The sequence below is a fragment of the Paroedura picta genome, chromosome 4, assembly GCF_049243985.1.
Source record: "Paroedura picta isolate Pp20150507F chromosome 4, Ppicta_v3.0, whole genome shotgun sequence".
NCBI lineage: Eukaryota > Metazoa > Chordata > Lepidosauria > Squamata > Gekkonidae > Paroedura > Paroedura picta.
In genome coordinates this window covers 98276798-98304751 of record NC_135372.1, presented here as the reverse complement: position 1 = coordinate 98304751, position 27954 = coordinate 98276798, and the positions used below count along the sequence as shown (strand labels likewise).

Genomic DNA, 27954 nt, shown 5'->3' with positions numbered 1-27954 from the left:
CTGGAACTCGTACAGTACTGACCACCACATATTAATCTTCCAATTCAGTGTTGATTTCCACACCATTACAGCAAGTATTGCCTCCACCTTTCTGCCATTTTCCATCCCCTTCCCCTTCACACATGTCCCTTTTATCTTCCCTTTCCCCCTTGTCCAATCCCTTATAACTCTAGCTCCACCCTCTTTCACCCAGTGTTCGCTTCCTGCAGCCCTCAGCATCAGCCTGTTTCTCTTCTTCCTTGTCCCCTTCGTTGTTCCCCTCATTGGCCCCCTTGGTTGGCTCTGGGCAGCGTGGCTGCTCCCCCCACTTCAGCCCGCCCCAAGCCTCTGACCGGGCTGGCAGGGACAAACCTCCACTAGAGTCCTGCTTTTCTCAGCCTCTTCTCCTTCTGGCATGCTCTCCCACCCCCTCTGCTGTGGCCAGGAAGGACATTGCGTACAGTAAGTGGGGCTTGTCCCCGTCCCCCGTTTCCCTACCTCAGCCCCGGTCAGGCGCGGCTCTTTCAAGCCACAGTGGGCCATTCCAAGGTTGTTGCCCAGCAGCCTGTTCCTGTCCATTACGGCAGGACCCTCCACTCCCTGCTGCTAAATTGCCTGGGGTCACTAGCAGTGGTGTGCCCCTGCCCCCACCCATCGCAGGTGGGATCCCCTGGTGTAGCGCCTCCTACCCTCTTCTGGACACTGCAGAGCTCTGTCTCCCAGCCTGGGGAGAGTAAGTGGTCCCACGCCTGTGCCATCCTCAGACCGTCAGTCACTGCGAGCATTAAACATAAAGGCTGGATACACAATTAATAAAACAGGACACCAGGTGAGATTGACATCAGTGATTTTCTAAGGGCTTGCTCACGGAAACAGCTTGGATTGTGCTAAGTGATTGATTCTTCTTACAGGGCTTTGCTGTGCAAGGCCTCTTCTTTCACCCAGTGAGTCGGGCCATACCCTTTCAGAACTGAAAGAGGTGGCTGACTGCCTAACTGAGAAGCAGAGCAGAACAAATGGGAGTCATCATGGGTGGGAGCCTGTATCAAGCATTTCCAAGCAGAGCTGCTACCCTTCCCTCAGCATGGGGATAGGCGAGAGATTTCAAGAACCTTGGCAAGGTCGGTATGCCAGGCTTCATCTCTGAACTGGTGGGCAATAAAGAAAACAGGAAAGCATTACTGATAGGCCAATTGACCTTCCCTGTTTTTGAGGGTAAATTGTTGATAATCCAAGCTCTATTCTACCATGTGACTGCAACTCTGTTGATTTCTAGGATTCTTACATGCAAGCTGATTTCTTCTTTATTGAATAGGAGCCCAACAGCTGATCCTTGTTAAAGCATTCTTTTAGGGCATCCATCCACCAGTATCTTAAAAGGAAAAAAGTTAATTACAGTCCTTGCTGGCCAAAAAGCCACAAAGAATGTTATAACTCTACCAGGAAAGGGTTTAATAAGTGGGAGGGTGGAGACAGGAATCCCAACACAAATGAGCAACCAGTTGGAAGAAAATTACAAATACTTCCATCTTTGCATAAGGAACACTTGTCAAACTCAGAGATGTAAACATGTTCATTCAACAATTTGCTACAGCTGCAAGGTCAACTCAACTCAGCTGCCTTCACCTTGAAACTCCACTGTAAGCATAGTCACTACAGTTAAACATTCTGGGGGGGGGGAGCTCTTTTTCATATCTTCCAATCATTCCATTGCCTTCGGCTGCATTCCCTCCACATCCCGACATTTGGAATTCACCAGTTCCCTGCGGATCTCTGGGGAGATCTGGGGATGGCTCTGGAGTCTGAGCAGCTCCAAGAGGCCTTCCTTTTGCTCTGAGGAAAGGTCTTCTTTGTAACGCTGGACAAAGGTCAAAAGACACTGGTGCCACAGAACAGGCAAGTTGCGTTGGTCAGTCCTGAAGGCTAGGAAGTGGAAGACTAGAGCATCTACAACACGGAAGGGCAAGGCATACTTCTTGTCAATGAGCAGGCGGAGGAAGATGCTGTTGGCACCACTATACTCCATCTCAGCAATCTTTAACATAGCAGCCCTGCAGAAAGCAGAAGACACAGAAAGGAGAGGTTTGCAGCGGCTCACAGACTGATCTTCTAGGTCTTAAAATAAGCAAAGAAAAGGTGCCATAAAAACAAAATCTTTTAAGGTAGCAGGCCCCAACCTTCTTGTAGTTGGGGACCGCCTCCGAGGGTGGGAGAGAGCCAGCGGCCCGGCTGCCGCCGCCGCACATAAACATGCACGCGCAGTAACCGTGCATATGCGTTTTCGCCACTAGGTGGCGCTAACGCGCATGCGCAGAGCTGTAACGCGTGCGCGTTTTCACCAGCAGGGGGCGCAAACATGCATGCGCGGCAGCTCCGCGTGTGCGCGTTTGCGTCGCTGGCGTGCCGGCGGCCGCGCCTGCCTCTTCCCCCCCTCTCGCTGTGAGGGGGAGGCAGGCGCGGCCGCTAGCGGCCCGGTACCATGGCCTTCGTGGCCCGGTACCGGGGGTTGAGGACCCGTTTTAAGGTAATGTCCATAGAATAGCAGGTAGGCTTTATATGACTGCTTTTGTACTCATGCTATGCCCTGAGTATGATTTCTGGAAATATTCTATAGCAGGAACAGATTACGATGCTTCCAAAGATACCACAGTGCCCTTCAAAACCTTTTATGATCCAAGCTAACTAGAGATACGTGAGAAGGAGGGGTAATCTCATAACTCTAGTTTTAGTTCCCTCCCACCCTCATATTAGCCCACTCCCATTCCACCTTACCCAGAGTGAAGAACGGGGATAGAGCATTGTGTAATAATGCTGCCCACAATTATGGCTTCTCTCAGTGTACATGTTCCTGATTCACACAAGGGGATAAGGATCCCTGGGGAGAAAAGCAGGAGTGGTTAATTTATGTATCTATTCTTTAAAACATTACAAAACTAATTGACATAAGAGCTAAAATTATTTTTTAAAGACTCAGCAATGACATAATTTGGCATCTGAAAGGTCTGCCAGAAAAAGAATACAAATAAAACAGCCAGGTATGCTGTAGATGCTTCAGAACATGGAAAAGCAGGTATAATGAATACCACAGCACAGTCTGGTAATGCAAATGGAATAATGCTTCCAAGCCTAAGAGAATAAGTCATACAGGATCAAGACAGTACAGACCATTTCACATAAATATAAAATAGCTCTGATCCCATGTTGGGGATTGGACTGAAGAGCAAAAGGGGTGCATGGTTCAGAGGACATTGTGCAGTACCTACAGTACCTCCCCTCAGGCAGTTTTCTCCCATTCAGACTCCTTTCTGATACTGAAGACTAGTTAAAAGGAAAATGCCACAGGCACTTGGCTTATTCAACTATATTTTACTCAATGATAGAGGTGGTGAAATGTAAATAGGGGCCCCATAGGTCTTCAGCCATTCCCCCAAATCTCTATTTATTTAATTTATTCATTATTCAACTTGTATCCCGTCACTCCCACAAAATCAGCTCATGGTGGTTAACAGTGTATTAACCCCACATAAAACCATAACCTCATTACATCTAAAACAGCCGATTCCAGACAGCAGAGGCCAACTTACCCTCCCCCAGCTCAAACAGACAGACAACGCATGGGGGAGGGGGTCAAGGGATCCATGTTGATCTAATTTGCTCAAGGTGGGGAGCCTAGATCTTTGCCAGCCCAGCCTCAACCAAAGACCTGATGGAAGAGCTCCGTCTTACAGGCACTGCAGAACTTTGAAAGCTCCATCAGGGCCCTTAGCTCATTGGGGAGCTCATTCCAACAGGTCGGGGCCAGGACTAAAAAAGCCCTGGCCCGGGTCAAGGCTAGGTGGACTTCCCCAGAGTCAGGGACAACCCAGCCCATAATTCCTTACCAGCTGTGCCAAAGGATGCATACAGACATTAAACTGAGTAGGGGAGAGAACTGTTCCCTGCAGAACCCTGCAAGGGAGATGGGAGGAGTGCGATACCTGCTCCCCTATTGCAAACCTCTGAGACCGGTTCCGGAGACAGCAGCGCAACCACTGCTGTCCCCTGACAGATTAAAGCAGATATTTCAAGAACTGAGGCTGCCATCGCCATAGTCTAGTTTGGCTATTATTCAAAATAATCACTCTTTCCATAAGGAACCATGATATCAGGAGCCAACAACTGGAGAATCAGCTGGGCCCAAACCATCTTCCCCTCTCTCCACCCACATAACCACTTGGAAATCCCTACTAAGAATCAAACTTTTTTCCCCATTTTATTTTTCAAGGTCTACAGATACTGTAGACCCATACTGCTGTCTTTAATGGGCTGGTCTTATGATATCATTACAGTCAACCTGGACCACCTACTGCAAGAAGATACCTATCCTCTCTTGTTACCATCCAAGGTTGTATTTCAGGTGCCCGCACCACCTGAGGCTAGATAGGTGGCAATCCAAGAAACAGCCATCTTGGTCATGGCACCAAAATGTTGGAAACTCCCTCCTCAGGGAGATTCCTCTATCTCCCTGTACTGTTGTCCCCCACTAGCAGGTAAAGACCTTTTTGTTTGGTTCGTAACTAGCTGTTACTGACACTCCTCCCTGGTTTTGGTAGTGTGTGTGTGTCTGTTTTATAGTTTAAATATTTTAGACACACTTCTATTTTGAATGTTGCTTTAATGCTGAAATGTTTTGGCATTTGCTGCACTGTGGACCCTGTCTGGGTGGAAAGGCAACATAGAAATGTGCAGAATAAGTAAAATGAATGGCCACGACACAGCTCAGTTCCTCTAACATTCACGGTACAGTTCTCTCAAATGGCAAGATGTTCTGTTTCTAATGAAAAATGACATCATAAGCCTGACTTCTGAGCTCTAGGGCAGGGGTAGTCAACCTGTGGTCCTCCAGATGTTCATAGACTACAATTCCCATGAGCTCCTGCCAAAATGTAGTCCATGAACATCTGGAGGACCACAGGTTGACTACCCCTGCTCTAGGGCAGCGGTCTGCAAGCTTCCGCTTGCTGCGGACCGCTGCGGCGTAGTGGGCGGAGAGGGTGGCCCAGGGGTGCCTGGCAGGGGCGCAAACGTGCATGCGCGGCAGTCCGCGCATGCGCGTTTGCGCGTTTGCGCCGCTGCCATGCCAGCCGCTTCCCCTCCTGGCCCCTCCGGGCTGCGAGCAAATCGGCCGCTAAAGCGGCTAAAGCGGCCGATTAGCTTGCGGCTCGGCAAGCTTCTCTTCCCTCCCCTCCTGAAGCGAGAAGCTTGCCGGGCCACGAGCTAATCGGCCACTTTGGCGGCTGATTTGCTCGCGGCCTGGCGAGCTTCTCGCTTCGGGGGGGGGAGGGAAGAAGGAGCCGCGGCCCGCGGGTTGGGGACCACAGCTCTAGGGTGCTTCTGGCATTTAGTATATTTATTATAAGCAGGAGTTACACAATGACAAATTTAACAGCAAATGCTCAAAAGATGTTCTCAAAGGTCTCTCTACCCAATTACCCAACCAGCAACTCTCTATCTTTCAATCTTATATTCAGAAATGATGATTGTATTCTACACTCGTTTCTCCTACCTTTGAACCAGGCTCCAGGCTTGAACAAGGCCTTCTTCAATGCCATGTAAAGATGGAAATTGAGGCGTTTATATTCAGCAATGTCATCTCTGATTCGAGGGAGTAGCACCAAATTGTAAAATCTCTGAGCCATCTTCTCTTTGAGGTTCGATGAAAATATTCTTGAGAAGCAACAGAAGTGGACAAGGGGAGGGGGAGAAGGGTGGAGAGAAAAGAAAGCATGATATACTCTCAAGTTAATAAGACTGAGGGGAGCAGTCACTACAGAACCTTTTCTGTTGGATATGCATTCTGTATGTCTTCTTATACTGCTTGTGGAGCTGAGCAGTGTCTGAACCATTCATTTCACTTCTTTATTTTAAACAATTTCCATGCTGCCTTCCCGCCCAGATAGGGTCCACATTGCAGCAAACAGCAAATCATTTAAGCATTAAGACAATAAAATTATTTCAGCTATCAAATAAAACAAAAGAACACACACAACATCAAAAGCAGGGAACATTCACACTGAGCTTGCCATATCCTATCATACCTGCCTGCATGATGTTTTTCAGTGAGGCAGTGCTTAAAATTATCTAAAAAGCCATCCCTAACAGTCTGTGATATTCATTTATGACATAGCTTGTATGTTAAAAACAGAGCTCCATGTGGTATTGTGCCATAAAGAAGAATAGAAACCAAAGACTTTTTGTATCAGAAAGTATGCACCAATGATAGGATGAATTTTCACTTCTAGCTTCCTCCTACAACCCCCCCCCCCTTTGAGCACCATGCTCTGTTTCAGGTTCTGGCTTAAAAGCTGCAATGACTCATGTTTGTCATAGTCAAGTTTGCTCCATATTTAAGAGTGAGTGTTTCAAAAGCAAGGTTCCTTTTGTCAGCGTGGGATATGTCCTACCAAGCAGTTGCACTGTCATTCATGGATCAGGGTGGCATGATACAACCCATTACCTACAGGACAATCACAGAGAGCATCCCCACCTGGTTGCTTGATACATGGCAGCTGCCGTCCATGTTTCCGGTTCTGTGATATAAAGGATCTGCTCCCAATTGGATAATGCTGGTATGATCTTGAAGGCTTTGGGCAGTTTTCCACTTCTGTATTTTGAGAGAACCTTGAAAAATGTTTATAAGTGGTTAGACCAGATGGTTCATTCCAGGGTTTGTCTCTACTGTCCACAAGACCTTGTATGAGATCAAGGACCATTCAGGGATATTAATTTTATCACAGCAGAACTGGGTGGGGGGCAGCTTTGTATGCAATCCTGGCATTGCATTTTTATGCAATTTTGTGAAAATAAAAGTATTAATCAGGGCTGAGTTTAATACTAATTAGTTGGAATATATGAAGAATTAAAATTAATATCCCTGATTCTTAAAATATTCTCGTACTAAGACTTGTATATATCCTGCTTTTCCCCAAAAAGGGGCCCAAAGCAGTTTATTTTCTCTTCCAACTTATCTTTGTAACAATCCTTGCCACCCTTATGGGCTCCATCTGACTATGTGTATAATCACTTGCATTAAAGTAGCATCACACTTACTTCTCTGACGCCTTTATAGACCTCTAAGACACGTGGGTCAAGCTGCGGCATGGGCCGACCTGATACTTCTGACATCACAGTCTCTACCTCTGTTTGCTTTTCTGTGATCTTCTCCATGATGATGTCTGCTAAAGTGCGCCTAAATGATATAAAAGAAGCTCAATGGAGCCAAATCCAACCATGGATGTTACAAACAATACCATTAGCAAACCTAACTACACAGGCAACCAAAAAACACTTTGTGACTCAATGGATACTTTCTGAGAAGATTCTGCTTCTCCCACATGAAGGCCCTTTTTCTTGAAAATGGGATTTCCATTTACAATTTAAAATGCAGCAATCCCAAGAACAACTTCTTATAGGAGCAAGTCTCAATTAATAAAATGGGCATACTTCTAAATAGACTTCTATAAGTTTGCTCCCTAGTCATAAATTATACATTACGGAAAAAAGACGTTACCTTAAGTCCATGTTAGTTTTGGTACATGCGGTTTTGTCATTGTGGGGGCTAGAAACTTAAGCTACCAAAACATAAACGGCATGTGGGTGCCATGCACTATGCTCCTTTAGAGGCAATACTCTATTTCTATGCACCAGACTAATTAAAATGCAAACAAGAGTTGGGCCTCTAGTTACCAATGAGACATTGAATGCAACATGTATTGACTTTATAATGCCTAAAGCACCATCTACTGGTTAAAAAAAGAAACCAGCAGGCAAATTAATTGAAATTTTCCTGGAATTTTACTATGACTCTTGAGGAAGTTACGTTGATATCCTGCATCAGTTCCTGCAAACAGAAGCGATATAAGCCCTACATTAAATATCTTGCAATGGCTCACATATGAATTAGTGGTGATGAATTTCTATGCAATATTCTCCTGCCTTGCAGAGTTCTACAAAAACTAGCAAATGTTAATATGCAAACTGAGGGGTGCATGAAATTGCAGTTTTGTCCTTAATTTGTGGTTTCCAAGAATATGGAAATCACTGCTGTCCCATGTCACATATACTCCACAAGGACTAGCAGTTCATTGCCTTGCGGTCTTGGGTACACTTTTGTGCAGAAAGTATTTGTCAGTTTAAATTGTTGAACTAGCCCAGACTCTCATTATATTGAGGCATCATTTTGAGTGAAGAAAGTAACTCTTTGAAGTTTGTCAAGGGTAAAGTCTTGTAAAGTAAGACACTTTACTAGTCACTGTTTTTTCCCCAGCCAGTAAATAAAAAGATTACAAAAGAGGAACGCACAAAGAGACCTAGAATAACTTAAGGCAATGGTCCCCAACCTGCGGGCCGCAGCCCAGTGCTGGGCCGCGGCTCCCTCTCCCCGCCCCCCCCCCGCAGTAAAAAACTTCCCAGGCCGCAAGCTTGCGGCCCGGGAAGCTTCTTACTGCGGGAGGGCGGGGAGAGGGAATCAGGGCCGGGCCGCGCGGCCGTGTGGGCGCGGCCCGATGCCCTGCCGGTCCCCAGCCTCAGAAAGGTTGGGGACCACTGACTTAAGGTATTTACTTATCTAATAGCCCATAGATTAAATACTAAGGCCTAAGTATTGCAAATAGTTTCCAGTACAGCCCAAACATGCTTTAATTGGGTTAGGAAGGCAATCCCCCTGCCACAAAGTTTTATATTAATATGAACTTTTGCAGGTAATCTACACAAGTAATCTATAGTACGTGTCCAACATGAGTGGTGGGTGGAAGGACTGCTGCTTTCCAAATGAAGGAAAATGCAAAAGGGTTGTAACCAGGGAGAAATTTCCATCTTCTCTACCAACTTTCTGTGTCTCCGACACATCGTTTGATTCGTATTTTCAAAACCTTTGCTTTAGTTAATTCAGTCTCTCCAAAAACAGTCAACACTACAAACACAAATACACTGAAAGCCCTTATTCTATCTTAGATATTATGTCACATGTGGTAAAACTTCCAAGAACATGCAAGGATATGTTACATTGAAACTTACCGCAATGGTGGGTTCTTGTTCATGAACATCTCAATAGCCTTTTCATCTTCTGTATTCACAGTCACCTCTTCACAATAATCTCCTTTCTCCACCACTGCAGCTTTCTCCAGCGATGGCCAGTCATCATCCTCTGTGTCTGAATTTCCATCCTTTGATGTTGGTCCTAGAAAAACCAAATTAAATTTAGGAAACCAAATTAAATTTTATCAACTCAAGAAACTCACTAGGCATATCTATACTATTCTAAACCTCAAGAATTGGTGGCAATTCAGAAAACATTCAAGGAGGTATAACAGCTCTTTGAATTTCCATCCCCCATAATGGAACGATCTTTTCAGTGCAAGGAGTATGTGGTGTAACTGAAGAAAGATCATACAAGAGTATAAGAAGGACGGTCTAATAATTAAAGCAAACAAAGAGAAACAGACCTATCCACTGGCAATATAAATAAAAATGTCCTATTTTTGTGGTTTTCCTTCTCCAGAGATTACCTGGATTCCATTTTGACAGAAGTCCTAAAGAATAAAGGAACAAGGAAAACCACAGAAATAGGACATTTTTCTTTATTTATCATATTGCCAGTGGATAGGTCTGTTTCTCTCTGTAACCGAAGAAAGATACTGAGATGGGCGAAGGCGGCCCAGTTTTTCCTTTTTTTATCCTGGCCTCAACCATGGACCTAGCAGCTGATATATATCTATATAGCCTGATCTCAACAGATCGAGGAAGCTAAGCAGGGCTAGCACTGGTTACTACTTGGATAGGAGACCGCCCAGGCTCTTTACGCTGACGCACCACCTCCTTTGCCTTGAAAAGGCCCCTGACTACAAAAGTGTAAATAATCCTAGACATGTTTACTGAGCGCTGAGCCCTCCGGATTTCAACGGGGCTAAACCGGGAATAATTCTTCGGAGACTGTAGCCTTTCTTGGGGGACGCAGGCTGAGGTTGGCAGGCCTTTTGGACAGGGCGCGTCTGCACTGGTGCTGCCCAGAAAGGGCCAGGAGCCGGGGCCCGGCCGCTGCCCGCGCAGTTTCTTATGCCAGAGCTGCCTCCGCGCTCACCCAGAAGAGTCGTCTTCTTCCTCTTGGGCTCTTCTCGGCCAGGGCCGTGCTCGGCCTCCAGCTCCTCCTGCTGGAGGCGAGCCTGCTCCAGGATCCTCCGGGAGAGCTTCTCGTCCACGTACTCATCGTCCCCGTCCCCGCCGCGCCTCCCCGCTTTCACGCGCGTGACGGGCTTCGCCGAGTCTCCCCGGAGAATCTGCTCGGCCAGAGGGACGCTCCCGCCCGGCCCGCCGGAGCCCCTCGCCCGCTTTCCCTTCGGCATGCCGACGGCCGGAAAGGGACACACACGTGGGGCGGGAGACGGCCGCGGAAGCGCATGCGCAGCCCTTACGCCCGGCTCCTCCCTCCGCGCACAAACTGCGCTCTCTCCTTAAAGGCGTAGCGACGGCGCGGCGCCCGTGGCGTCGGCTGGGGGCTCTGCAGCGACTGGCTTCGGACGCCGGCCCTTCCCCGCCCCGTCTCCCGCGGTGACATCACTTCCTCCTGGCGGCGTCGGAGCCTGGCCGGCGGGCGGAGCTGGCGTCTCCCTGCCTCTCTCCGCAGAGACGCCTCGGCCCCTCCGGGAGGGCGCCTGGCGCCATGGGAGTCACTTGGTACGCTCCTTCGCTTGTGGGGCGGGGACGCCAGGAATCCGGTGTGAGGCTGGCTGATACCGGGAGGAGCGACGCGAGCCCCGCTGGCCTTGCAGCCCCGAAGCCGGGGCGGGGGCGTGGGGAGGGGAGGCTGGGCGTTTGAGCCGTCACGTGTGAAGGGGCGGTTTGCCGGAGGTGGCCCAAGGAAGCAGGCCGCCTGGCTCCGCTGCGAGCTGACTTCACCCCGCTGGGGGTGTGCGCGGCCTGGCTGCGTAGCACCGCTTTGTACTCGGGGGGGGGGGGGGGTCGTCGCGCGTTATTTGGTGCCGCCGGCTGCGGCCCTTGCGGGACTGAGGGGCGGAGGGCTAAAGCGGGGCGGGGGTGTTCGCGGCTGCCGCGGTGTGAGCTCAGCGATGCCCAGGAGCAAGGCCGGGCGGGGGTGCTCGCCGTAGCGCCTGCCTTGACTGTCTTCCTGTTCGTTACCGCCGCGGGTGGACAGGGAATGCGGTGCGGAGATGCAAGGGAGTGTTGTGCGTGGAGCATGGGGGTTGCCCGTACTGCAGGATATAGCATTAAGAAGAGGAGGGGAATGTATTACTGGCGCATGTGTGTGTTTATGGCGATCCGCCCCTACGGTCTCCTCAGTGTCTTATAGTTAACAGTCTGGAAAGGGGAGAGAGTAGGCTGGCTTGTTGTAGTGCTCCGGGTTGAGGGCGTTCATAGTCTGTGGAAGAGTGCTTGCACTCGAAAGCTCACGCCTTGAAGAAATCTTTGTTGGTCTTAAAGGTGCTCCTGGACTCTGATTTTATTGTGCTACTTCAGACCAACACGGCTACCCATATGAATCTAGTCTTGCAAGCTGTTGGCCACAGCTTCTTTTAGGGAGACAATCCATCTGCTGTTGGGTCTTTCTCTTTTCCTGCTGCTGTCAATTTTTCCTAGTGTTACTGTCTTTTCCAGTGAACCTTGTCTCTCTTCTTTAAGCACCCCAAGTAGGATAGCCTCAGTTTGGTCATTTTAGCATCTAGGAAGAGTTCAGGCTTGATTTGATCTAGAACCCACGTATTTTTGGTGGTTCATGGTATCCTTAAAACTGCCATTCAGTGGCACATTTCAAATGAATCAACTTTCTTCCTGTCAGCTTTCCTTTTTGTCCAACTTTGATAGCCATACCTAGTAATGAAGAATATTGTATGATGAATTACCTTGGATCTTGGTCGTCCTTACACTCAAATATCTTTTCCCAGCTCTTTCATGGCTGTCCTTCCCAGGATAAGTCCGCATCTTATTTCTCCTATTGATTGATGATTGCGCCAAAGAATATTTGTTTCTCCCAACTTCTTTCAGTGCAGCTTTCACTTCAATTTCCAAAATTGGTGGTTGTTCTTCACAGGGTTCTTGTAAGGAATCTGTCATCGTTTCATGTCCTCTGTATAATTCTTCAGTTTACTGTTCCTATCTTTCTTTATTTTGTCCTGTTCAATTAACATAGTTCCGTGTTCATCTTTCAGTATGCCTAACCGTGGTTTAATTCCCCCTTGATTTTCATCACTTAAACATCAAGGCTTTTCATCTTTGTTCTGCAGGAATAGTCTATGAGTATTTTTCCTTGATAACATCTCTGATTTTAATCCATAGCTCTTCTGGTTCATGTTCATTTGAATTTAGTGCAAACCTTTCCTTTACATCATCTTTAAACTCTTCAGGAATGTTGTTTAGATCAGCAGTCGACAACCTTTCGGCAGCCGCAGACCGCTGTGACGGAGTGGGGGGAGAGGGTGTCCCGGGGCCCTGCGCATGTGCGTTTGTGTCCGGCAGGGGCACAAACGTGCACGCACGGGGACTCAAACGCGCATGCGCGGTAGTGCTGCGCATGCACAAAATTGCTGTGCGTTTGCGGTCCCGCCGGACGCAAACGCGGCAAGTCCGCGTGTGTGCGTTTGCACCGTCGGCCGTGGCTACCTCTTCCTGCCCCTCCAGGCTGCCAGCAAATCGGCCTCCAAAGCGGCTTCAAGCTTCTCCCCCCCCCCCCCCCCGAAGCAAGAAGCTTGTTGGGCTGCAAGCTAATTGGCCACTTTGGCGGCCGATTTGCTCGTGGCCTGGCGAGCTTCTCGCTGCAGGGGGGCGGCACTGGGCCTCGGCCCAGGGGTTGGGGACCACTGGTTTAGATTATATTTTGGCAATATGAATGCGCCTGGGTGTTTCTTTAGATTTATTGTATTTTTTCATATTGGCAATTCATGCTGTGTACCACAATCAGCTCCAGATTTTAGCAGAGAAAATAGAACTTTTCCATTTTCTCCTTCCAATTATTTAATCTGTTTCATTTCTGTAATGGCCATCTGGTGATATCCATTTATACAGTTGCATGTTTGATTGTCTGACATGTATTCCAATTACCAACGTGTTGATTTGAATTGAATTAATGAATTTTGAATCATTCTCCAGTTTCATTTTGTGCTCCTAGCCTAAATTTTCTGACAGTAGTTTATTCTATTTTGTTTCCCAGTTTTGTGTTACAGTTATCTGTGATCACATGCTCATCTTGTTTAGGTGTGTTGTTTATTTATTTATTTAGATTTTTATACCGCCCTTCCTTATGACTCTGGGCAGTTTACATAAAACATTTTGGACAGTTTACATAGAACAATATAAATATAGCAATAACATAGCAACTAGAACAACATTTCAACAACAATAACTTTGACACTCCTTCGGCAGGTTCAACCTCTCAGTCTGAGGGGGGAGGGACCTGTAACTTTGACACTCTCTCGGTAGGTTCTACCTCTCAGCCTGGGGGTGTGGGGGAGAGAGAACCTGTAGATGTTTTGGGTCAGTTGGCCTCAAGCAAATGCCTGGTGGAAGAGCAGAATTGTGGAAGTTCAGGCAGGGCCCTGATCTCTTCAGGGAGCTCATTCCATCAGGTGGGGCCAGGACTGAAAAGACCCTGGCCCTTGTTGAGGTCCGATGTGGATGAGGGTCCAACGTGGATTAGGGTCAGGATTTCGCAGCCAGTTGGAGTTGATGGAGTGTAGAGCTCTTCTGGGGGTATAGGCAGGGATGCGGTCTTTCAGATGCACTGGGCCCAGACCGCATATGGCCTTAAAGATGATTACCAAAACTTAAGCTTAATTCAGAATTCAACTGGAAGCCAGCCAAGTTCTTGGAGTACCAGCCGGATATGAGATCTCCATGATGTCTTAGTAAGGATCCCGGCTGTGGCGTTCTGCTCCAGTTGTAGTTTCCGGATCAAGGAATAGAGCAAGTTGCAGAAGTCCAGTCTAGAGGTGACCGTCGCATGGATCACTGTGGGTAGGTGCTCTGAGTCCAGGTAGGGCGCTAGTAATTTGGCTTGGCGGAAATAGTAAAATGCCAGCCGTGCTATCTTTGTGACCTGGGCTTCCACTGTAAGGGAAGCATCCAGAATCACACCCAGATTCCTGGCGGAGTGAGTTGCTTGGAGCTGCTCACCATCCAGGATGGTCAGGCGTTCTTCCTCCCATGGACCCTTCCTACCCAACCATAGGACCTCCGTCTTTGCAGTGTGCAAGGGAGTGCTATGTTGGCCATTACAGTTATTATAAGATGCAGAAAGCATACCAGGTATAGTGGCTGACGTTCCGCCTGTGAGTATGTGGTTTTAAGACCTTTGGTATTACAGCTATTTATCCTGTGTCAGTGTTTCTCAGATGCCGATAGCTGAAGGGAAGAGTGTGCAGCAGACAGTAGAAATCCTAACAAGAAAACTGGAACTACTCGGAGCAGAGAAACAGGGAACTTTTGGTGTAGACTGTGAAACCTACCACACTGCACCATCCACAATGAGCAACCAAGGTCAGCATTTAATTTTCTAAAATAATTTGTGTTGTTCAGATGTTAAAGGTATATGTAGTGGTTGATGATTGGCTGGGTTAGGCTAGCAGTAAGTGCATTCAAAGAAATAGCCACAAGTATCACTTTTCCTGGAATGGAGATCAATAATGACAATATTTTAACTACTGCATGTTTAGCACGTCATTCTAGCTATCTGACACATTTTCCTTTCTTCATGGAGCACAGGGCAGCATACATAGTTCTGCAGTTCTAGCCTCAAAATAACTCTGTGACGTTAGTTGGACTAAAAGCCATCCTGGGTCACCTGTTAAGCTTCATGGCAGAATGTGGATTTGGACTTCTCAGTGCTACACTGACAGTATACTATAGCAGTTTAGATGTTAAATCTGCTTAGGGGGATAGGGCTGGTATGGAAAGAACATCTAGAAACAGCAATCTGTGTAGACAAAACTGTGGCTTGTTTGTTTTCTATCTCCATGCCAGCCCATCCCACCACCCCCTGGAGTATTAACTGTGACTGTGAAAAGATTACTTATATGCTGTCCCCAAACTTTTTCTAATCCACTATGTGATCTAACCTTGGCCTGCTCTTCCTGCCACTGTCTGCTAGCGCCCATTGCATTCCTGAACGCAATGGGATTTTCGGCTAGTTCCTTACAAGAAAAGAAAAGTATATCTTGCTCCAGCTGGGCCTTTGGTGAGGCACAAACTATCATATATTTGCTGTGAAAACATATTTAGTTTAACTCACAGCCCACTAATTCACATTCCAAGGAAATCTCATTGGTTATCCCCACTAACTCAGTTCAGTCGTAGCTACATACATGGCTGAAATCCTATAAGTGTAAAAATATTCCACTCTGGTTAATGGAACTTGTTATTGGTTACTAATGTCCATAGGCAGTGTAGTTCTTTCTCTTGGCAGAACTGAGGTTTTATAAGTGAAGCTGCAGTCATAGTTGAATAGCTTTAAACTTGCATATGTGTTCTGAAAGAATTTGGAAATCTTCAGTGTGTGGAAATGGCTCTGAGAACTTTCAATTTTAAAATATAATGCCATATTTAGTTTTCTTGTGTATAAATTATTCTTTCAATAGAGGTCAGCAGTGAGCACAGGCATCAATTCTGTTGCCTAAGGTCTGTTAATCTTGCTGGTTTCATCTTTACTGACACAGAGATGTGTCAATATATGCATTTCAGTTTGTAGTTCAGAACAGTGCTCAGGTCCTTAACCTGCTTTGGTCTTTCACTGTGCATATCACAGGTATAAAGAATTGCAGAAACCCATATTAAGGCTGGATCCAAAGCGCTTACTTGGAAATGTCTCATTGAATTCAGCAGACTTATTTCTGAGTGAACACACAGATCAGATTGGAATATAACACATAACACAGTAATGGAACTGGAGGCCCCTTGGTCACCTTTGAAGGAGTGCTTTGACAGTTACCATTGTCTTCTGCAGTCCTATGTAGACAAATTGTTAGCGTCAATGAGGCCGACCACATGTCCTCTAGACCCCTGTCCCTCATGGCTCTTGAAAACGAGCAACAAGAAGATAAGCGGGCTACTCTGAGGAATCATAAATCTGTCCCTTTGTACAGGGACTCTATCCTGTATAGCCTGAAGGAGGCAGTGGTTCACCCTTTTGAAAAAAAAAAACTTCATTGGATGCCCAGGACCTGGTCATTTGCTGCCCTTTTTCACATCTTACATTTCTTGGGAAGGTGATCGAAAGGGTTGCTGCAGACCAATTGCTAACATTCTTGGATGAAGCATCAGTTCTGGATCCATTCCAGTTGGGCTTCTGAGACAGCTCTGGTCACCCTGATGGATGATTTCTGGCATCTGCTGGGCCAAGGCAGGTCAGCGCTGCTGATGTTGCTTAATCAGCATTTGATGTGGTAAACCATGATTTTCTTGCTTGCTCTCTTGTCAGCAAGCTTGGAGTAGTGGTTAGGAGTGCAGACTTCTAATCTGGCAAGCCGGATTTGAATCTCCACGTGCAGCTAGCTGGGTGACCCTAGGATCACCACAACACTGATAAAACTGTTCTGACGGAGCAGTAATATCAGGATTCTCTCAGCTTTGCCTACCTCACAGGGTGTCTGTTGTGGGGAGAGGAAAGGGAAAGCAATTGGAAGTCACTGTGAGACTCCTTCAGGTAAAGAAAAGCAGCATATAAGAACCAACTCTTGTTCTTCTTCAACATGGAAATCTGAGAGACAGCCCTTCAGTGGGTCACCTCCTTTCTCCATGGTCAAGGACAGAGGGTTGCAATCGGGGAGGGACAGTCATACTACTGCCAGGTCCTTTGTGGGATTCCACAAGGTGTGATTTTTTCCCTGACATTATTTTACATTTTTATGCACCCTCTCACTGAGCTAATTCAGAGCTTTGGGCGTCACCAATGTGCAGGTGACACTCAGTTCTGTCTCCTGATGCAGTGGTCCCCAACCTTTCTGAGGTTGGGGACCGGCAGGGCATCGGGGCGCGGCCCGCGTGGGCCACGCCCATGCATCGGGCCGTGCCCGGGTGCCGCGCCCACGCATCGGGCCGCGCCCGGGTGCCGCGCCCACGCATCGGGCCGCGGCCACACGGGCGCGGCCGGCCCTGATTCCCTCTCCCCGCCCTCCCGCAGTAAGAAGCTTCCCGGGCCGCAAGCTTGCGGCCTGGGAAGATTTTTACTGTGGGGGGGGTGGGGAGAGGGAGCCGCGGCCCGGTGCCATGGCCTTCGCGGCCCAGCACCGGTCCGCGGCCCGCAGGTTGGGGACCACTGTCCTGATGGATGATCAGCCAGATGTCCTTATAGTCTCATTCCATTCTCCATTTCCTTCTCTCCATCCTCAACTTACCTTTATCTCATTCCCCCGGTTTCCATTTTCCCCCTCTGTCCCTCTGGAAACTTTTCCTCACCTAACTACCTTGTGTTGTTCTCTCCCATTCAGCTGCATTTTCTCTCCTCTTTACTCACTTCCACCTTTTACCTTTTTCATCCTCTGCCTTTGAGTTACAGAAACTAAAATGGAAAAACTCATCAATATTGTTCTGGATTCAACCCTCCAAATGACCACACGGATATCATCAGGCATTCATCTTTTAAAGCAATAGATGTTATTGCTTATTATCTTGGGGTTTTTAACCACCTCCAGAAAATGTATTTTTCCTAGATTTCAGTTTTTTCTGCAAACCTGGTTACTTCCCTTATGTATATAGAAAAATCTCACTGTCTCTATCTTATTGAGTGTATTTTTAATACACATTCTGGGGCCTAGTTCAGAAGTTGTCATAATAATGCCAGGTTTTCACCAGAAAACTTGTAGACTTGAAAGGGGGAGGCAGATTGTCATAACACTACAGCCCAGGTCTGAGCTGTAAGGGCCACTTGGCTCAGATTCTTCCTGATCATGAGTGGCCATCAAATATTTTCCCAGTATGTTACGGAATAGACCACCCGTTTTGAAAGTTCATAAACACTGAAACAGAACCAGTTGTTTTGCCTCCGGTTCTTTTGTTTCCTTTCCTCTCTGCTGCTGCAATTTGGGCTCAATCTTTGATTTGTTCGTTTGTATTTTATATTTATATTATATATTATGTATGTTAGTGGAAGTGCTGAATGGGCACCTAGAATTAGTAATAGGTGAAGGCTAATAAACTGAAGCTCAGTCCACATAAGTTAGAAGTGGTGTTGACAGATAGTTCAATGACATTGGGAGATGGTATTCTACCTTCCTTAAATCGAGTTGCATTTCCTCTTAAAGAGTAGGTTGGCTGCATGAAGAGTAGAGATAGGACCAGCTCTTACATTTGATGTCTAGGTGGGATCTTTGGGATATAGTGCCTTGCTCAGACTGGTGTACCAGATAGCCTTGCCTATTATTCATGCACATATAATATCCCTGGCTAGATATTACACGTGAGCCTGCTTTTATAAACTGTTTGGAGGCTTCATACTAGACCAGTTGTAATATTAAAAGGGAATGTACCATCAAGAGCATAATTCCCACTGCTTATGAGCTGCACTGTCTGGTGATATGTTTCTGAGCATAATTTAGGATGTGGGGGTTGATCTTTAAAGCTCTAGCTGGCCCAAGGGTTGAGCTTTATCCCATGTGAAACATGTCTGGTCTAATATCTGCATCAAAGGCTCTTCTTTGGGTGGCCCCATCTTCAGAGAATCAGATGGGTAATGACTGATAAGGGGGACTTTTCACTGCAGTGCCGCATTTATGGAATATTTTCCCTGGATATATTCACGGGGCCAGTGTATTCTCATTTCAGTACCAGATTAAGACATTTTTATTCACCAAGAAATTCTGAGAGGATTGATGTTTCTGCTTTTAAATAGGATTTCATCTGATGTTGTTTTGTTGCTCTTCTGCTTACTTGTTGCTTATGTTTTATTTATTTATCTGCATCACTGCTAGAAAGTGACAAGAGATGGAGGGGGCAAACATCCATTTCATGCTTTACATACACATGAATAAGACCACAAAGTTAATTCTTGCCAGCACATCTAAAATACAGGTGCAGAATGCAGTTTGTCTCCTTTTTGGATACTGGAGGAAATTCATAAATGAAGTTTAGGGGGTAACCTACCCCCCTTTTTAAAAATAGATCTGGGAACTCCTCCCATTGAGTGAAATCATGGCTGAGTATATTGTGCATTCACAGGCATAGTGAGTACCTTGTGCAAAAATTGGCATCTGTGAAGTTGTGGCTTACAGTCCTAAGAAGAATTACATCTGGCTAAGATTATTGGAGTCAAGGGATAGAACTCTGCTTAGAAATGCCCTCTGAATGAAATAAACCAGTAAATGCTTCCAAAGGGCAATCTGGAAATGTGTTAGTTCTGTCTGGCTTCTAGAATTGGGACATGGGATATGAAAGTTCATTATGGAAGGGTGGGCTGTTTTTCTCATTGTTCATCATCTCTGCTGCTTAGGACTGTACAAACTTTGCTGTTTCTGACGTGCATGTTCCTCATGTGCTTTCATGTCCATTTAAAACAAATAATACATTTTGGAAACCTAAAAGCAAATGTCATTGCAAACTTCATTATTTATTCTGAAAACAGAATCTAGCTATCCCAACTGCATTCACTGTGGTTGCACTGGTAATAGTTGTTGTTTTTTTAAACTCTATTGGCTGCAGAATTTAGTGACATTGTCTTGCTTTGGACTCTGTCCTTGTTGCTATCAGCTTGTGACTGGTACAGTGATTTTTGTTTCCCAGTCACACAGAACCACCTCTACTCATGGGAAAGCAGGGAAGCTGCTGAGGTTTCTTACAAAGACAGCATGCACTATTTAGTTAAGAGTTGCTGCTTGTCTTTTGTGTTAGGGGTCAAGAGCACCAAAGGAAAGGCTGACTGTTTCAAAGGAATGGTGGGGGCATTTAAAAGCTCCCTTCTCTCACCTTTTTATAATAATCTCTTCTCTAGCTCCCCCATGCCTGATTCATACCCTGGATAAGTTGTGTAATATCTCATGGTTCCTATTTAATATAGGCTTCACGACATATTTTAGTAATGTGTAAACAAAGAATGACTTGGCCAATACTTGAACTTGGATGCTTCACTCCTCTTGATATAAGGTTGCTCAATATATAATTAGAATTGATTAAATAAATTCACTGTTAAAGGATATATGCTATGGATAGGGTAAATGTTGATACCTGGGGATAGTAGTTCTAATGAAACTAATATTTATTATGTTTTACTTACATTAAAAAGCCACTGAGCAACCACTGTAATGTCAAAAATTAAATGTAGAATGTTGAAATAGACTAAATGGTTAGGAAAACAGGACAAAAGAAGATGTAACAGATGTTTCATTTTAAAGCATATAAGGGGGAAGAATATCTTCTTTGCAGTGAAAATAATGCTGCTCTTGTTTCAGGGCAGGCTGCCAAGCTGATGTACGTGATGCACAATTCCGAATATCCCCTCAGCTGTTTCGCTCTCTTTGAAAATGGCCCCTGCCTCATAGCAGATGCCAACTTTGACGTCCTTATGGTGAAACTGAAAGGCTTCTTTCAAAATGCCAAAGGGAACAAAATAGAAAGCCGGGGTACCCGGTACCAGTACTGTGATTTCTTGGTGAAGATTGGCACCGTTACCATGGGCCCCAGTGCCCGTGGAATATCTGTGGAGGTAAGAATATCCCTCAAACGTGGAATAAGGCAAATATGTCACTGGCTTCAACTTGAAATGTGTTATAAATGCCTAGTTCAGGTCCAGCAAATGATTAACTGAACCAAGGAGCAAGTATCTGTTCGATGAATGTCTATTTATGTATTCCAACTTTCTCCCTAGGCAGGCAACTATAATACCGAAATTATAATCCATTAAAAACATTAAAACACATCATTATATAAAGAAGGAGGGTCCCAGACTTTCAAGTTGCCCTCAGAAGCTCTCTTAAATAGCTCTTTTAACAGTCTTTTCAAAATGGTGTGAGGATAGATGCTTGTCTCACCCTTTCAGAGAGGCCATCCCATAGCACTGGGTGAGCGACAGAAAAAGAAACGAAGAGCCATACTCTTACTAGAGAATGCTAAGGTGCCCAGTTGTGAGGAGCACTATTGCTGTATGGGTCATATTCTTGATTTTCTTAATGTGGAATTTGGCTTTTTAGTTACAGAATTTAAAGATTTCACAGAGCTGGTATATACTCCCCAGAAAGATTTGTCATGCATCCACACTTGATTAGTACAGTCTTTCAAAGATTGTGACAAGGATTCAGAAAGATATAATAAAACTGATCATAACCATGCAAAATGATGTATAATATAATAGTATAGTAATAGAAGTGTATAAAAGATAAACTATTCAAAATGTCCACTTGGATGAAAGCAATCAAAATTATGATTGATTAATGAACATTTCACTTTTATATGTTACACCTGAGCTCCATCTTTAAGGCAACAGATTTAATTAGTTATTCTTAATAAACTGTCCACTGAACAAAAAAAACCTTGATTTGTATTCTACAGACTGTGAACAGATGGCAGATCTCTCGTAAGCAGCCCCCTAAGATCTCCAAAATGTTGATGCTGAGAGTTGCAGGAATCTTGTGGACAAAATGCCTTGGAAGGCTGCAGAAGGTCAGATGCCATGCTCCTCAACCTGCCTCCTTCTTCACGAAAGGCCTTCACGAAAGCTCTGCCATTGGAATAGCAAGGAGCAGTGTGACCTGATTTCCCCTGCCTGACTGCCAGCCTGTGTAGTTTAGTATGGCATATTATCTACCAGGCTCCTGCAATTCCCAGCATCAGCTTTTCAGAGGGCTGGTGGACTACTAGGAAAATGGAAGCGGTGTATCCCAGTATATCCTACACCTTATGAAGTGGGATGGTATGTGTTTTCTAGTGTCTTGCATATATCATCCTTGCAACACCTATAAAACTTAAATATTACTTGTTCTGCATAATTAAGTAGGCAGTATTGCACACATTTTCTTTGAACTGGTAATGTGGGAGGAACATGCACCTTCAGTCTCCCATGTGTACCTTTGTCCAGGAAGTGTGTGAACCAGTCTAAGTACTCGGACTCACGTGAAGCTGCAGTATACTGAGTCAGACCCTTGGTCTGTCACGGTCAATACAATCTTCTCTAACTAGCAACAACACTCGAGTTTTTTCCGTGTCCTCCACAGTCTAATTCTTTTACTGTGTGCAAAGTAGATACTCTGTCCCTGAGTCATGGCCACTCCCCATTATTATCAGTTGGTGACCTCGTTAGACATGGTCTCCTCTGTATGAAATAAGATACCTTGTACTTTGGGGCTATATTTGTAGTTTGCCATTCCTCAGGACAGACATGTTCACACCTTTTTATAATCTCTACAATAACCTGTGAAGTAATTTAGACTTAGAGTGACTGTGAGTTTCATGGCTGAATGAGAATTTGAACTCTGATCTCCCTGAGCTCTGCCCATTACCCCACACTGGTGCTCCTGCAAGATTACTGTTGACAAATATTGGGTTGGACTAGACTCTGTGATTCTGTGTCATAAACCCTATGGGGTAGGTTATGGTAGTTAGGGAAGGCCCATTTCTGTACACTGGCAGATGGGATCTTTTTTGCATAATCTGTTATGGAGCGTTTAAAGAAATGGATCTAGATTTCTGGTTCAGGAACCTCTATGCACAGAGTTCTTGAGGGTTTTTTAAATCCAGAAACTTCAGAAGAAGTTATGATGTACTTGTGCCCCTTATACACACTACACAAGTTGTCTTTGCCATCAGGGTCTTTATTTAGTGCAGAATAATGGTTTTAGGTTCATCCTAAGATATACTGCTTAGTGCCTACAGGCAAGTGGATGCAATGAACTTAGAGAACAGTGATTCCACTGTAATTAACTTACTAGTGAAAAGTGACAGTACATCAGGCATAGCTGCTCAAATGCAGTGGTCCCCAACCTTTTTATCACTGGGGACCGGTCAATGATTGACAATTTTACTGAGGCCTGGGGGGGGGTAGTCTTTTTTCGAGGGACGCCGCCACCGTCTGAGCCCCTGCTCCACTTGCTTTCCCACCGGCACCCCTGACTTCCCACTGGGGGGCACTGCCAGTGGCAGCTGCACACTGCCATGCCGAGGGGGAGCCCCAGCCATGGCGGCTGCTGGAGAGCACCAAAGGTGAGCCGGTGGCAGAATGGCAGGGCAGCCCCCGAGGCAGTAGCCAGGGAGGAGGATGAGGAGGAGCCTCGGCCCGGTACTGACTGATCCACGGACCGGTACCAGTCCCCAGCCTGGGGGTTGGGGACCACTGCTCTAGAGTATTCTGTAGATTTCATGCATCATGAGTTTTCAAGGTGGATCTGAAAGTGGTCCTTACAAAAAGCATCTGCCTTGTGCAGAAGGATACTAACATTCTTAATGGAGTTGAGACAAGCATTCAGCACCTTATGACCCTTGGCATCATCTGAGAGGGCAATCTCAGATGTGTATTTGGAAGAAAGTTACACTTTATTTAATCGGATTTATGCCCAGTAAAGTGTTCTTAGGATTTCAGCCTTAGTCAAGAAAGGCCTTTAAGCTGACATTAAGTAACAGGCTGCTTTGAGCTAAGAACCAGTTTTTAAAAAGCAAAAAATCAACCCAAGTGTTAATCCCCTTTTAATATTTGTTTATTATCATTATAATTTAGCAAAAAAGTGCATACCAGCCTGTCTTGCAGGTAATACCTATATTTGCATCATAGACTTTAGTTGCTTATATGTAGCATAGAAAATTAAATGCAATATTTGGCTTTGGTGAATATTGTTGTTGAAAAGAGCTCATTTGTTATGAGGCTTCTGTTTTAATTCATGGCTTGGTGAGCCTTTTTTAAAATTTCAATATAAATGTATAAAGTACTTCCCTAAGGCCTAATTGTGCTTGCAAAAGAAACTTCACAGTGACAAGATGTGCTGTCTTTGGCTTGGAATCTTGATAACTCATCAAAATCTGCTTTAGAGGATGTAATTATCAAGCCCCTGTTTGTGAGTTGTTTGTGCCAAATTCTGGGCATGGTTTAGATTTTTAAACAGTGATTATCTAAAGCCTATAGAAAACTGAGCAGAGAATGGTTAGCAAATTTGGAGCATGAGCATGTGGCATATAAAAGATAGCTGTCCCCACCCCACCCCTTGCTGCCCTGATTTACAATATTAAATTTTAAGGCTTTCCTTGTTCAAGGTTGCTAGATAAAATTAATGATGTGACCAGTGGTTCTCTGGGAGTTGCAAGCAGCTTGGAGACAAAGCTATGTTGGTTTGCTAGATTGTAGTCCATTAGCATCTTAAAGGTAAAGGTATCCACTGTGCAAGCACTGGGTCATGTCTGATTCTTGGGGTGATGCCCTCTAGCGTTTTCATGGCAGACTCAATACGGGGTGGTTTGCCAGTGCCTTCCTCATTCATTACCATTTACCCCCTAGCAAGCTGGGTACTCATTTTACCGACCTCGGGTGGAAGGCTGAGTCAACCTTGAGCTGGCTGCTGGGATCGAACTCCCAGCCTCATGGGCAGATCTTTCAGATTGCATGTCTGCTGCCTTACCACTCTGCGCCACAAGAGGCTCTATTAGCATCTTAGACCTACAAAAAAAAATTGGGGGGGGGGGGATATAGACTTCAAGGCTCCCTTCGTCACATAGAGGTAGAAATGGAAAGCTCCGAGTTCTTATAGTTGTACATTCCCTGAGGCCTTATAGTCTTTCTTTTCTGTGTTCCATGTGTATCTGTAAGTAGTTTAGAGCAATTTCCTGACAATGTCTGCCAAGAGTCAATGATAAACGCCAAGAAAAGATGTCTTTACTGGTAGTTTCCCAATTTTTTTTTTTTTGGGGGGGGGGGAAATCCTTACCAATACTTGCCAAAACCCGAACAACATCCAGTAGCTATAAAAGATTTTTTTTACTTGAGTAGGCATTTAGTGACTGTGAATAGTATAATTTTAGTGTTATGCAGTACTGATGAGCTGTACAAAAATTAATTTGAGAACTGTTCTCTGAATGTTATTTTTTGCTATTTCTTTTACTTACATCTTTTTTATTTGTTTCAACAGCAAGTAATCCTCTCCAAAGGAAGGAGTTCTTGATTGCCACAGAACATTCTACTTTCACAGTAGTTGTGATGAGAAAGTTAATAGCCTCCTCTGTGGCTATCATTGGCTGTTTCACCACTTCTGTTTTTTGTTGCCAGGTAGAATACTGTCCATGTGTGGTAGCCAATGACTGCTGGAACCTGTTGATGGAATTCATGCAAAGCTTCATGGGAAGTCATGTTCCTGGAATCCCTTCTGTTTTCAGCAACAAGCACGACAGTATCTACAGCCCAGCTGACACAATGGTTCAGTACATGGAACTCTTTAACAAGATTCGCAAACAGCAGCAGGTACCTGTTGCAGGGATCAGATGAAGAAGGTTTCATAGTGCCTATTTTCAGGCTAGCAGCTGTTTGCTTGTTATTGCCCCCAAGCACTCCAGGTTACAAGTTTCTCTCTACATCAAAGGAAAGTCCTGCTTCTTTAGAGGGATACAATGGTATCTTATCCTACAACTTTACATATTAGTGATATTTCTTTATTTTGCTCTGCTGGGTTCTTCAAGCAACAGTCCCTCAAAAAAACTGGAAATGAAGGACAAATTACTTGCAGAAACACAGAGGTTCAAATTGTGTGCAGGTAGAAATGTAGGCTTTGATTATATTTAATAACTTTGGTGATGAACATGAAAGCCCTTTACTACTAATTTTAATGAAAGAGCTATATTTTCATTTGATACTATGAACTTCATAGATGTTTTTCTTGCAGTTTGTGGACATCTTATTCTTTGGATGGAAACTTAAACAAATTTAATGTTAAGAGTTCTGCCCTCCTACTATCTTTGTAAAATAAATAATAAAATAATAAAATGCTGGGATTTAGAACTATACCAGGAGCTTAATGTCTGTAATTTTCTGGGATAAATATTCTGCCTTATACCCTGTAAATATCTGGTTAGTATAGAAAGAACAATCTGGTCATGCAAAACATACAACCTGAAATTTCAATCTAAGATACCAAAATATTTTAATACGAGGACATAGAAGCACGTAGGTATAACCATGCAAGATCTTCTGAAATAGCAAGCATTTTGCTGATTGATGAATCTAGTGTTTTCATCCTTATTGATATTTTGTTTTAAAACTGATTTTGACTACATTATTGTGAACTTTTTTCTTTTGGTTTTGCAGCTATGTTAGTTCTCAATAACCTCTTAAGAATTTCCTACAATAAAGAGCTGTTAAGCTACAATCTTATTGGCTTCGTTTTGAAGCCTGGCATCTTCGTCTAAACCAGTGATTCCCAAAGTGGGTGCTACCGCCCCCTGGTGGGTGCTGCAGCGATCCAGGGGGGTGGTGATGGGCCACAGGTGCATTTGGGGGTGATGAATAACTGTAAGGGGACGGTGAAAGCATAAAAGAAAGAAGAGAAGATTAAAAAAAATTAATTTCCAGGGGGCGCTGAATACTATTTTTTCTGGAAAGGGGGCGGTAGGCCAGATAAGTTTGGGAACCACTGGTCTAAACCTTGGTAAACAGCATGGACTAACCATGCTACTTTGTAATAAGTGCTGTCCTCATATTAACTCTCTAGCCTGTGAAACTGATCTTGTGCTGCTTTAAGCAGTGGTAACAGAGTTCCAACACCACACCCACAGTAATACTGTGAGGGAGATCACATAATACTCCATACTGTGCTAACAACAGTCCTAGGATGCTACTACTCCGTAACTACTGAAAACTGCTCTTCAGAGTAGAATTACTATGAAGTAGGATGTGCATTTGTTTCCAAATAAATTGTAAAGGGCTCATTTACTCCATTCATTTGGATAATCAAACCAAATGAGTAATCAAAGAATGCACAAATATCAATTCATTGTTCTGCACTGGAGCTTTCGTTCTCCTCTGTTGCCACCTGCTTCCTCCCACCCTTGCCTGCAGTTATTATATTGTGACTTGAGTGAATTCTGTTAGTTGTGGCATGAGGTAGATAGGGTGCTGGTAGTTTGACCAGCTGATGGTGATTTCATCCCTCCAGGCAGCAAACACCATTTCTAAAGGACCTCTCTTGAGTGTATGCTGGGGAATATAGTCCTTAGAATGTCTATGTGATATAAGCAAGCACCCTGAGGGCTATGCTGCCTACTAAGAGTTCAGAGAACGTTTTTCTCATCCATCAGTACGTAGGTCGGCACCACTGCAGTGGTCACCATGTACAGCATAGGAAGATAAGAGGCAGCAACACAGGAAATGAAGAGAATGCTGAGAGGGAATAAAAGCAGTGTTATTCCTGAAAGGAAAATAAAAACAAAGGATTTATGGTTTATTTATTACATTTGTAATTGTGATTGAATTGCAATTTACTGTACAGGAAGCGTGATTGCTAGAAACCCAGGGGCATTAGCCATCCATGGCAAATAATTTTGCATTTTAAGGCCCATGTGGGAGCATCTGTGCACTTGTTTTAACAATATATTGTAGGGGAAGTAGAAAGATCTGGAGAGGGCATGCCACTTTAGCTACTGCAGGAGAGATGTGGCGTGTCCTAGAATAAGGTTAGCTAGGGAGATCTTATTCCTTTTAATCTAGTACTGGCAACATCAAGACTCCCCCACCCCCTGCAACATCATAACTGAAGGAACAATACACAGTTGCAACTGCTTCCCATTCCTTCCCATATATGGATTTTGTTTTGAATTCAAAATATAAACTCTGAAAATTCAGGAACTACTGTATGTGAGACAGAAATCATTTAGTTTACAGAATGAGGTAGAATACTTCTGGAGAGGGTTATCTTCCTATTCTGCCTGAACACCATGCAAACTGTACTCTAAATTAAATCTAACAAGATTTTTATGGACAATCTTTTCCCTAATGTGAATTTAGCTGGATTTAAAAAGAGATGGTTAGTTTTCAGAATTTAC

At 44.8% G+C, this 27954-nt stretch overlaps 2 protein-coding genes across 9 annotated transcripts; one reads left to right on the top strand and one right to left on the bottom strand.

Annotated features, from left to right (window-relative positions):
• Positions 1 to 809: 809 nt before the first annotated feature.
• Positions 810 to 10358, bottom strand: BYSL (bystin like). Its single transcript, XM_077334565.1, has 7 exons — positions 10097 to 10358; positions 9034 to 9196; positions 7069 to 7207; positions 6506 to 6639; positions 5525 to 5685; positions 2752 to 2854; positions 810 to 2030 (listed from the first exon to the last, which is right to left on the bottom strand). The coding sequence occupies exons 1-7, from the start codon at positions 10356 to 10358 to the stop codon at positions 1682 to 1684; spliced, it is 1311 nt and encodes a 436-aa protein (XP_077190680.1). The 3' UTR covers positions 810 to 1681.
• Positions 10359 to 10534: 176 nt separating this feature from the next.
• Positions 10535 to 25920, top strand: MED20 (mediator complex subunit 20). 8 transcript variants are annotated; one of them, XR_013230429.1, is made up of 5 exons: positions 10575 to 10689; positions 14330 to 14502; positions 20400 to 20653; positions 21496 to 21856; positions 25190 to 25370. XR_013230429.1 is itself a non-coding variant. In XM_077334567.1 (4 exons), exons 1-4 carry the CDS (start codon positions 10676 to 10678, stop codon positions 25403 to 25405), a joined length of 639 nt encoding a protein of 212 aa, XP_077190682.1. In that variant the 5' UTR covers positions 10535 to 10675; the 3' UTR covers positions 25406 to 25920. The 8 variants fall into 8 exon arrangements, 7 of the variants coding, with proteins under 7 accessions (XP_077190682.1, XP_077190684.1, XP_077190687.1 ...); XM_077334567.1 differs by lacking the exon at positions 21496 to 21856 and having other exon boundaries at positions 10535 to 10689; positions 14348 to 14502; positions 25190 to 25920; XM_077334569.1 differs by lacking the exon at positions 21496 to 21856 and having other exon boundaries at positions 10554 to 10689; positions 14358 to 14502; positions 25190 to 25920.
• Positions 25921 to 27954: the final 2034 nt, after the last annotated feature.

Coding starts and splice junctions, on each gene's coding strand:
- BYSL (XM_077334565.1), bottom strand. CDS start 10,358: ATGCCGAAGGGAAAGCGGGCGAGGGGCTCCGGCGGGCCGGGCGGGAGC. Junction 9,197..10,096: donor GAAGAAGACGACTCTTCTGG/GTGAGCGCGGAG, acceptor TGGTTTTTCTAG/GACCAACATCAAAGGATGGA. Junction 2,031..2,751: donor ATCCCCGTTCTTCACTCTGG/GTAAGGTGGAAT, acceptor TGCTTTCTGCAG/GGCTGCTATGTTAAAGATTG.
- MED20 (XM_077334566.1), top strand. Junction 14,503..20,399: donor ATCCACAATGAGCAACCAAG/GTCAGCATTTAA, acceptor CTCTTGTTTCAG/GGCAGGCTGCCAAGCTGATG. Junction 20,654..25,189: donor CCCGTGGAATATCTGTGGAG/GTAAGAATATCC, acceptor TTTTGTTGCCAG/GTAGAATACTGTCCATGTGT.